The 12,218-nt window shown below is 40.3% G+C and overlaps 1 protein-coding gene across 4 annotated transcripts in view; it reads right to left on the bottom strand.

Annotated features, from left to right (window-relative positions):
- The window catches only part of LOC121887820 (sodium channel protein type 4 subunit alpha-like), a 247,671-nt gene that overhangs the window by 150,142 nt on the left and 85,311 nt on the right, over positions 1 to 12,218 (bottom strand). For 2 of the 4 annotated variants that reach the window (XM_042398864.1, XM_042398865.1), the window contains 3 exons: positions 11,382 to 11,473; positions 8,725 to 8,967; positions 821 to 884 (listed from right to left, as the gene is read on the bottom strand). In XM_042398864.1, the coding sequence (XP_042254798.1) occupies positions 821 to 884; positions 8,725 to 8,967; positions 11,382 to 11,473 (399 nt within the window). Of the gene's footprint in view, positions 1 to 820; positions 885 to 1,840; positions 2,050 to 8,724; positions 8,968 to 11,381; positions 11,474 to 12,218 lie in introns of those variants that run through there. The other 2 variants (XM_042398866.1, XM_042398867.1) reach the window with 2 other exon arrangements.

Below are 12,218 nucleotides of genomic sequence, written 5' to 3'. Positions count from 1 at the left end.
GAGGGACAAGCCGCCATGCTGGATGAGTGACAGGAAACCAAAGAGACAGTGATGTTTTGGCCTCTTCCTCTCTGACAAAGCAAAAGCTTTTCACGCTTGTGTTTCTTCACCCTTAGCGATAATCTTCACCTCGGGATACACAGAGAGAGAGAGAGAGAGCTCATGGAAATATATTTTCACTGGTGTATTCACACTTGTATTTATTAACCCCAGGCTTACTGTAAGCGCTGGGATAACTGGGGGTTTTTTATTCCAGGCTGATGGGTGATGGTAGTGTTAAAAAACCCTGAGGAAAGGTTTAGTTTGGTGGTGGTTGAGACTGCAAACTGACTCTAATGGGCTTCATGACATCAGAGCCTGTATTTATCAAACTGTTAAAAGTTAAATTTTGGACTCAAGTTAAAGATAAAAGAAAAAATCCTTAATTTTTACCCACAAATTTAAGAATAAAAACTATTTTTCATACCTGTTTTGGTGCATTCTGCTGGTTCATGGTACTGTTAACTCCTTGTTTAGTCTATAAAATGTCTTACAATAAGCACGAAAACAACAACAACAAGTTTCATAGCCTTCAGAGTCGCTTTTGAAACTTTTTAATACCAGAAACGACCTCATTCATGTTCTCCTGTCCTCTGATTTCCTGACAAAACGGCTCATAAGCACAAAAACAATTCATCAGCCGTCTCTAAAATCCTTTGAATCATCCAACAAACTCCAACCTGAACCACGAGGCCGGTTCAGCTCAAGCACATCCACCTCCACCTCCACCGGTTTCCCCCCAGAATCCTTTCCTGTTCTGAAAAACAGAGAGTTGACTCACCCTGCGTCGCTGCTGTTCCCACAGATTAAGGCATCCTTGGCTCCCTCCACCTTGTAGAAGTTATCTGGAAGAAGAAAAAAAGAAAACTTCCACTTTAGATTCCAGTTTGGGATTCATCCACACAGGTGTTTTCACTCATTCTGCCTGATTAAATCTCCTCTCAGGACTGTGTGAATGAATCTTACTGATCATCTGAGAGCTACATTCTTTGAGGTGATTCATCAGACGTCTTGACCTCAAACTGGACGTCAAACGACAACCGATCCGGCAGAAATTTACTTAAAAATTCCTCCACCATCATCATCGCAACACCAAATAAGGGGAAATGTTTTTAGAGGTGTTTGGAGCGGTGAAGCAGTACCTTTTCTTACATGTCAGTGTATGTTTTTGTGCTCAGCTCCGAGTCTGTTCCAGCAGGATCAATAAACTCATCAAACTCTTGTGTTTTGGCCGCTTAGACACCGTCTGAGCAGGAGGCCATAAAACCAAAAAACCATTTACAGGAGCAGCGGCTTGCTGAGCATTTATTCAACACTTCAATCTGACAACAAGCCATTTCCAAGTACATTAATACACTTTAACATCATCACATCGGCTCTACTTCACGCACTCCTCCTCCGCCCCCAAAACACACTCAGGAGCAGCAAGTTCAAAAGCTTTTAATGCACGTCTGCGGGAAGAAAAACAAGAGCCTCTTTAACTTTTGCTGTGGTTTGAGGAAACTGTATTTATTCCTGAGGATGGTAATAAATGTATTCAACCAGCAGCGCTACAGAGAGTAGGACTGGTCGGGTAGGTTTCAGTGTTCTGCTGAAGGATCCAAACTACTTTGTACGCTTTCATTTGCACTTCTGAAGCACTTTGTAACCCTGGATTTGAAAAGTGTTACTGTATATAATTAAATACTTCACTTATAGACATTTTACTTTGAAGAATCAAACAAGACTTTATGAAAAATTGGGGTTCCTGATGAAAATAGAACAACAGAATAAAACAAAACAAGTTGCAGAGAAAACTCACCAGCTAAAGTATAGCTAGCTAGCCAGCTAGCTACTAGCATTAGCAGCAATATTTCAAACCCAAATCCATTTTTTTCCTGCAGCATCGCAGAAATCTGTGGATTCACTCCAGTAAATTTACATGTTTCTCACAAAGTCTGCACTGCATAAATGTCAAAGTGCTCCTGGCTCTCTGTAAGTTTTTTAAGTGGCTGTATAGTCCCTCAGACATGCTTGTTGGATGCTGGAAAAGCCCATTAACCCCCCGTCCACCCCCCCCCCCGCCCCTCCACCCCCGCAACTCTCCAATGCCAGATAAGTGGGGGGCTGCATACGGCCATTTCTGTCACTTCCTGACATTCACACACACTTCATGCAGTGATTGGACATGAAGAAGAAAGAAGTCAGGCTCCTTTTTCATGTGAACAGAGTGCAACAATATGGCTGACTGTCTTCAAATATGCACCATTATCCCCGAATTTAAATGACATCATATCTCCCCCGTGCCCCTCCCCTCTCTGTCACAGTCGGCTTTCACTTGAGTGACGCCGTTATTAACAACAATGAACACATTTGATATTCTGGGGCTCTACTGGAAAATCTTTGCATGATTTCCAGTTAAAAACTCCTTATTTATCTTCTACTGGTCCTTTATGCAGCCCCTCAGTTCAGCCTCTGTCTGAAACAGGCTGTTTTAGCTCCTGTCTCTTTAAGGCCCCGCCCTCCTGATGAGCCCACTCTGCTCTGATTGGTCAGCTTTCAGGAAGCTTCCTCTGGCTCCGGAGGCTACGTAAACAATTCTTTTTCTCCTACTTTACTCAAAATATAAACTTCAGTACATCTGTAGGCTTCATGGCTGCATGAGTCTGATTCGAAATATGAGAGTGGACGATGAGAACAACACATTGAAAACCCTTAGCAACCACCTTAGCAACAAATACTACAGAACAGACGACCATTTGTGGGCTTACATGAACAATCTGACATCAGTTCGATGGAATAGAGGTACCTTTACAGACAAACAGCTGCTGGTTGGAGCCCTGATTTTTGACTTGCAGGCTTTGACCATGTTTAACATCTGACATCATAACAGGATATTAATAACAGAAAATCACAAAAAGCCTGATACGTCCCCTTTGAGTAAGTTTTGAGTCTGATACTGTAGATAGTAAATGTTGTGACAGAAGCTCACAGCCTAAAACTAAAACTCAGATATTGCAAACATCAGCGTGATGAACAACATCAGAAATGTTTTCATTATTTTATTGTGCAAAGCTTTTCCTCTGTGACTTACATAACAGACGGGTGATCTCTGTATCACACGTTTTTCACAGAAACAGTGACCTTAAATGCTGGCTTGACATTTTCATCCATTTGCCTTACGGGAACAACAAGTCAGGATACTCATCTTTAATTCAACACATAATTCTGACCACATGCATTTAACTCCAGTCATTATGAGCGATTACACAGCATTGCAACAGAAAACGAATAAAACGGACATTAAAATGTTCTTATTTCAACATTTCAAAGTCACACAAAGAACACAACACTTCTTCTTCTGTCCTTTATCGTGGCAGCAAAACACCTACAAAGTTTCCCCCCCCATTCTGACAAATAAAAACAGGTTGTGTGGTGCTTCTGTTCGGCTCTGACCGCATCTGACCGCCGCTGCACCAAAGGCACTTAAGCTTTTTAGGGAGCGCAGCAATTCATTTGTTTATCGAGTGCATCTGGGAGAGAGACCGCTTCGCTTCATCCCGTCTCGCCGACAAAAACTTCTCGAGTCTGGAGTGCTTTTGTTACGCAGCGCTGAGGCATTTTCTCCCCAGACAAAGCAGATAGGAACAGTTTACTTTAAGTCATTACCTGAAGTTCATCACTCAGGTCCCCCCCCCCCCCCCCCCCCCCCCCAACACACACACTCAACATGAATGCACATTAGCCCGCGGACTGACATTCAATAAAGGGTTTTTTTTTTCTAAGCGACCCCCCATCTGAGAAGATTTTACGGAGCTGCAGAAACTTGGAACATTGTCTCTACAGGATATCGACAGAGTGGCCTTAATTTCATTTCTTTTCAAACTGGAGAACAGCAAATTACTCTGACAAGACTAAATACTCCTCCCATCCTCCCCTCCGGCATCTTCACCTGCAGGAAGGACACCAAAGTGATAAATTTACACGAGGTAAGAACAAGATACACTGGGACACCGTTAATGTGACAAGAAGATATTAATCAATGATTCGTTTATTGTCAAAAACGCCTTTAATTTCATCCATTAAAGGGCTCATACTGAGGAGAAGGTGGATAAAGCCAACAATAGAATGAAAATGACTCCTGAACTTCAATGGAACAAATGTAACGGCACAAATTAAATTAAAATGTAGGCGTTATCTGGTTTATTGGCTTTCGTACCGTTACTGTTGAGCTTCCTTTATTTACAGCTTTCACAGGAAAGCTTTAACGGCGGCTCACATGACAGTTTCATCGACTGGACGACTTTATAAATCAGGTAAAGATGAAATTATTATACCTCTCTACAGCTGTTATTAGAGCTGAATCTGTATATTTGAGAGGTAAGAAAGTTCATTTTCAAACTTGGACATAAAGCACACGTACAAGCCTTTTTCCCAAAGCTTTTAACAGCTTTTGAAATACATATTTTGAGTATTTATACCCCCAATTATTGATGATCTCAACAGTTTAAATTGTTTAACAGAATGCTGCTGATTCTAAAGGAGACAAAAGTCCAGGTGGACTCGCAAAAACAATCTGAGACAAAAAGTGTCATCATAGGCAAGGATGTAAACTGTAGTAAACACACTGACGTCATCATTAAGACAACAGTTTACCAACTGAGACATACTGCAAAAGTCACATCTTTCTCTTCCTGTAAAGAAATTGATTCGTACAATCCTCTTTTAACTCACCAATAAAAATCTGACTTCAGTTTATACAAAATGCAGCGAAACAAGTATTATTATTATTAGCATCTTTACACTGGCTTCCTGTCTCTTTTTTGAATTTTAAAATTGTGTACTGGTTTAGTCGACTGTCTCTCATTGAAGATCATTGAACACTGAAGCATTAAATGTACCAACAGCACAGAGAAAAGCAGAGTTTTCTAATTATGGACCAAAACTGTGGAGCAACCCCACATATATCATAAATATCTGACATGAAACTTATGTAAATTCCTTCGAGAAACATCTTCAGAATCACCTTTTTAATCTTGCTTTTAAGTATCCTCAGCACTTATTGAATCTAACTAAAAGTTTACTTGTTTCTTTTAATCTTATGTGAGATTTTACTCCTATTAAACCCTTCTGTACTGTATTTTAATGCTTCAGTCTTTTAAACATTTTGATGTAAAGCACTTTGAGCTTTACATGTATGTATGAAAGGTGTAATTTTACTGAGATTTTTGTTTCTAACTTTAAAAACACTTAAAGGAGAACTTAGATAGAACCAAATTTCAGCAGGCTAAGCAGAGCTGCAGTCTGCATGTAAACATTGTGATGATAAACTGATTTAATTGGAGGATACATTCAGTTTCTGCTTCCTGTATAAAACTGTTGTCGGCCGGTAATATCAGCTCCGTCTGCTGCTCCCCCAAGAGGGAAATGGATTGTACATGTTGTCTGTTGATATTAATTTATTGAACCCTCCACCAAGACTCGCCAGGGAAACGACTGCTGCTGTCAGACGACTCTGACCAGACAGAGCAAACACGGCATGATGGGAAATGTTGACCACGGAGAACACCCACCATTGATCTCCCACCGAGGGCTCGAGCTCAGATCAGCCGAACGGGACGAGCCGAGCCTCCGATGCGGTTTAGCGCGGCACGGCTCTCGGGTTTCACGGCAGCTTTTAGAGGTCGATACGGGAGCCTGCGGGGGGACATTTGTTTGATGTGATGTATGCCAAAGCAAACTGGAAACGAATAAATAGAAGGTACATTAGCGACAGGCAGCATGTCCAGACAAAACCCATTACTGTAGGCTCAAATATGCCTTTATTTTGGGAGGTTTCACTCTATCACAGCAGTAAAGGCTCAATAGAAACACTGCTGTGGTCAAAGCAGCTCTACTCTTCTTCTTCTCTTATTCAGACACTATTTTTCCTGAGTGCTACAGCGAAACGTTGTCACTTTAAATAATTACACATGTTTTTTGGATAATGAGGGAGTCTGTTTATCTCAGTGTGTGTTTTTAAGGCAGCATCTCTGGAACATAAATCCACCTGCTACTGCTGCTGCTGACCTCAGTAGTGGAAGTAAAAAAGAAATAAAGTTTTGCTTGATAAATTTGAGTTTTTGTTGTTTCTGGTTTCTAGATTTTATCCACAACTTTTTGTTCATTTATTTTTCATTGCATCATTTTTAGTTGTTGTTGTTTTTGTGACATTATGAGGACATTAAATCACTCACAACTACAAAATGACGTCAAGGTAGACACAATGACGTTATCAAAGACACAGAAGTGGATACATCATACTACCAATAAACCAAACATACAGGTTTCCCATAAGCCATAGTTTGACCTTCTTTTTAAAATTGTGATGGTTTTCTTGAATAATAACAGTGACAGGTGCACGCGGAAACTTCCATGTCTCGAGGCATGCACGATCAGTTTCAGGTGGAAAAATGTTTCTACACTGGATCATTGTGGTATTTTGGAGTAAAACTACAGCAACATATCTACTCTGTAAATCACTTGTCTTGTGTTCTCCTTTGAGAAAAAAAATCTGAAACCAAAAAGGAGAAATTTATATCTTACATTCTTTGATTTCATGATGGCACTCTCGTTATTGCAATTAAATACCATCATAGCTGGAGTCCTTATTTCCATGAGCAAATTAAATCTTGAATAAAGTGATAACGCGTCGTTCTATCACAGGCACTTTGTCTCCGTTCATACGGTATAACACTGGTAGCCCGCCAGCAGCTGTCAATCAAAGAGAGACACTGACACATCCCCCAACTGCTGTCAATCAAACACAGACACCGACACATCCCCCAACCTGCTGTCAATGAAACACAGACACCGACACATCCTCCAGCTGCTGTCAATCAAACAGAGACACCGACACAAACCTCCAACCTGCTCTCAATAAAATATAGATATCGACACATCCCCCACCTGCTGTCAATCAAACACAGACACCGACACATCCCCCAACTGCTGTCAATCAAACACAGACACCGACACATCCTCCAGCTGCTGTCAATCAAACAAAGACACCGACACAAACCCCCAACCTATTGTCAATCAAATATAGACACCGACACATCCCCCACCTGCTGTCAATCAAACACAGACACCGACACACACCCCAGCTGCTGTCAATCAAACACAGACACCGCCCCCTCTCCAGCCGGCGTTTCTCATCTTTCCCTTTTTCTTCTTTCAAAGAATATGATTAAAGAAGGATGATTAAATGCAGATCAAGTACCAAAATGTGAAGCAACACACAGCTATTTCAGTATTTTGGTCACACAGAGAGAAAAAGACAACGTGCAGCTCAGGTTTCATCTGACAGCAGTGTTAAGTGTTTCCTTAACCCTGACCTCGACCTCTATGAGTGAGTGTGTGTGTGTGTGTGGGGGCTGCATTTACCGTAAGTGCTTACATGTACTGTGTGTGCAGAAGTATGTCCACATAACATATATTATATTCCTTGGTCAACATGCCTGACATGTCAAATAGTGTATATACCAACTGACCCAACATGACCTCTGTGTGTGTGTGTGTGTGTGTGTCACATCTTGTATATACTATGTTCCAGTTAAACTGCCCAGCTGAACCGCCTGTACACACATCACACCCCTGACAACGCGCATGTGTGTGTGTATGTGTCTTTATTGACGTCAGTTGTAACCACGGTGCCAACATGACATTGTCCAGTCCATTTAGGAAACACCAGTCACCACTGCAGCATGACACACACACACACACACACACACACACACACACACTCCTCTATACAGAACACACTAGAAGCCTGTTTTCTTCTATTGTTACTATCACGGCATCGACTGTTTCTGATGTTAGAAATGTCACTTTTATATTGATGACAACTACAGGTAACTGTAGGGCAACTTAACTTTCTTTGCCAGAAACAGTCAAACTAGCTTTCATTTGTAATTTGTTGGTAATTGTAGAATTTAAACTCTTGTTGATGTTCAGTGGAGTCTGTGGCTTTAACACTCATTCACACACATAGATCAATTGTTTCCTGATTGGGTGACGAACAATATGTTCATTTCCATGTTTTGTTGTGTGCATCACACAGTAAAAAAAGACCTGCAAGAAATTGTGATACATTTTCATCCTGAACACAGTCTGCTAACAAAACTAAACCTGCTAAAATATCTAAAATCAGACAGTACAATTCTTGTTTGTTTTTTTTTTACTTTGCAACAACAGATATCACGTAAATCACAGCGTCCAAACAAATTAATCCAAAGATCCTTTTCACCCTGAGTTCAGTCTGTCACTTCCTCACAGGCTCTGTGCTGTCAACAACAAATCCTGAGCAACAACTTTATGTCTGAGCAGAAAGATTGGTTCAGGTTTGGTTCTGAGTAACAATGCAGACATGGAAATTGCCCAATAACCTAAGTTCAATTTCTAAGTCTAACATCTCATTCTGTTACAAAGTATGAATTTTTAAGCAGCAATATTTTGGCTGAACCATTACACCTTCATATCTAAAATTCTTCATACTAAAGTCAACACCTGGAAAAATATACAAATTAAAATTAGCAAAATTAGCAAAATTCTGTCAACCAGCTACTTCAAAGGTTTAAAAAGTACCAAAAGCGATACCAACTCATCATGTCAAAAATAACAGTTTTTCAGAGTATAACCTTATAATGTTAAAAGCATGATTCTCACCCTCGTCGTTGTTGAAGTCCTTCAGGGAGGCCCAGGTCTTGTTGTTGCAGTAGAAGGTGGTGTTGGCCGGCAGGGTGCCGTTGACGCAGTGCGCCGTGCTGCGGACGCATTTCTGCCGCAGGTTCCCCATGAAGAGCTGCAGGCCGATGAGAGCGAAGACGCTCAGACAGAAGACGGTGAGGATCATCACGTCGGCGAGCTTCTTCACCGACTGGATCAGAGCGCCGACGATGGTCTTCAGGCCTGCGGGACGGCCGGGGACGCAAAGACGTAGGCCGTGTTAGCTTGGATAAACGTTAGCGCTGCAATGAACCTTCATTTAGACACATTACAAGAAGAGGCAGCTCTGAATCTTTTTAAATTTAATAAATAATTCTACTAATACATCACAAAACAATTAATTGATTACATGAAAACTAATGTTAAGCCAATTAAAATATATCTGTGCTGTTGGGTGAAAACCTTAAGAGATCTATACAACTGAAAACATTCATGTTAAATTGTTACATTTCTTGGAAATTTAAGGTTTTCATCAGCAGCAACTTAAAAATGTTGCCCCTGTGGGAAAAGTCACTGTCATCATCACCAAGAAAATAAAGCAAAACAGTCCACAAACGCCCCAAGAAACATTCAGATAACAACACAACACGCACACACACACACACAGCAACGTATGGTAAAAACAGCAGGAACAAACAGTCAGAACACAAAGGGTGCAGACAAGTTGACTGTCCTCGGCCAAATCTTACCAAATCAAAGAAACAACACGTTTCTTTTCATACTTTTTTTAAATTCACTTGATAGCACTTTTTTTGTTTTAGTTAATTCATTAGAAACAGACACTACAGTTTTCAATTTGCGTCCAAAATTAATCCTCATGTTGGTAAATAGAATCAACATTTCTGCTTGTTGACAGAAGCGTCTGTTAGCTAATGAATGACTGGTGTGATTATGTTTAGTTATGGCTGCAGTTATGACATGCTTTCAACATGTTGATACTACTAGGTTGCAGTTATAACATGTATTTAGACAGTGTTATAACATGACCATTACCATGACATATGTTTTATAACATGTTTAAGACATGTTAATACCGTGGTTACGTGCTAACATGCAGAGTGGAGACATACAGAGGCTAGCCAGCATTTTAAGAAATACGTGCACATTTTCTTTATTTTTGTCTCACTGGAGAGGTTTTCTGTCCTTATATCTCAATGATTAAACTTGCCCCCATAATTAAGGCAAACCTTTTACTTATGTGTGTTAGTTTCAGTCAACACAATAAGATTAGGCCTTTAACTAAAGGAATAGTCCAACATTTTGGGAAACAAACACACATTTTCTTTCTTTCTAAGTGTGAAAAAATGTAAAAACTTGCATTGTTTACATCCATGTTTAATGGCTAACTTAGCAGCCTTCTTCTTCACCGCCTTTGCTGGCACATTACTGCATTTTTAAGTGCATTACCACCACCTGTAGATCAGTGGAATAGAGTGAAACCACCGACAGGAGTGTGAATATGTGTCCTCGTGTACACGAGATCAAACAAAAAGTGGATCCAATTGTAAAAACATTGCTCCATAGTGCTGCTAGAGGTCAAAAACTCCACAGGGCACCTTAAGTAGCCTGGTTTTGTCAAAAAAAACCTTCAAAAACACACTTACCAACACCTCTAAAGCTCACTAATTAACACTTTGAATCTAATTTCTTTACATGTTTAGATGTTGGAACTAGTGACAGTGTGACAGCTTCATTAAGTCTTCACAAGGTACTCTTCCATCCACCTGTTTGTATTCATATTTTTAATTTGCGCATTTAAAAAACTTAAGTGGAAACGCTGAAAATCTGAAAAAAAATCCCCAAATATCACGAAAAAGTTTTTATGCTTGGCTGAGGTGGATAAAAGGAAATGAATGCATCATGACGTACATGAAGCATGTGACTTAAATGTCACTGAAGCTTCCACTGAAGGGACAAAAAACATCAGATCTCCATGGAGCGATGAGGAAACTGTAATTATCCTCAAATTAATACATGAAGCAAACAGAGGTGTTATATTTCCACATGGTTCTCCCTCCTTTGAGCTTTGACTGCTGCTCTTTTAATGACGTCATCTCGTTGCGTCTCTTCTTCCGACTGGAGAATTAGCGCCACAAACTCAACAACCTAACTCTAAATATTCACATAATGTCAGTGGATGGAAACAAGCACTAATTTTGGTTTAATTTTCTCACACTATAGCTGGAGATGCAGCACAGTGAATCAATGAAACTGTTGATATTCATCTCCTCCTCTAACTGTTGGAAAGAAAGCAAAAAAAAAGCTAATTTCCCAAAATGTTGAACAATTCTTTTAAGCATTTGGAACCATTTTCACATCTTGAAACTGGTAGATAGAGAAGCTCAGAGTTGTTCTGTGTAAAGCTGCTGTTTGCTAAACCTCTGATGTCCACTCACATTGAATAAGATCAGGAAGACTTCAGTGCTTTCTGCATACTACCTGTGTGTACTTTATCAAAGTGTAAAGTTCAAAAGTAGACTCTATATGGTAGTATGCAGGATGAGGGTTTCAAACACAGCCACTGATTTAGTGCTTCCAGCAGGCTCAGGCCAAGAGGGGTGCGTTTGATATACACTCCCCTGCGTTCATGTCCTCACCTGGGATGACAGAGATGGTTTTGAGCGCTCGCAGCACCCTGAACGTCCTTAAGGCTGACACATTACCCAGGTCCACAAACTCAGTCACATATCTGCAACAAGCCGGGAGACAGAGAAGCACAAGAACAGACACACACAGAAGGGTATGACCACACTGAACAAAAAACGAGCCGACACAGAGGGATAGAAAGATGGAGAGTAGTAGAGAGAGACAGAGAGATACAGTAGAGACGGGCCAGGTCGGATGGCAACAGTGGAAGTTCAAGCCAGAGACTCGACTACTGAGAAAGGGGAAATCAGATGGTCGGAGCTGGTCACATGGACGTTAACTGGAGGCACACTTAAACTTAAACCTTCAGATTTTGTAAGTTTTTGTAAGAGTTTCAAATGTCTGGCTACCTCGGCAGTAGCATCAAAATTAACTTCTTTTCTTTTACTTGCTAATATTGCGGGTGTTTTCATGATTTGCAAGGATTTTTTGAGTTGTTTTAATTCAAACTGCAACTAAAGATTATTTTATTTCAGCCAATCAGACAATTTGTGATGTTTGTTCGTGATTTTAACCATATAAAATACAGATCCTTCATGTCTAGGGTGTACATTTCATTAATCAAGCAATTGTTTGCTCTATAAATTGTCTGAAATAGTTTAAAATGCCCATCGGTATTTCCCAGAGCACAGGTTGACCTCAAAGTTCTTGTATTCAACTGTATTCAGTTTATTGTCTAAGAAAACCAGCAAATCTTCACATTTGAGAAGCTGGAGCCACTGCAGTGTTGGCTTTGCTTTGCTATAAAAATGGCTTATCTGTATAACTGTCATATAACCCCTGTAACC

Source organism: Thunnus maccoyii, chromosome 21 (assembly GCF_910596095.1).
Source record: "Thunnus maccoyii chromosome 21, fThuMac1.1, whole genome shotgun sequence".
NCBI lineage: Eukaryota > Metazoa > Chordata > Actinopteri > Scombriformes > Scombridae > Thunnus > Thunnus maccoyii.
The sequence above is the reverse complement of the archived record's forward strand: the minus strand, read 5'-3'. Positions and strand labels throughout refer to the sequence as shown.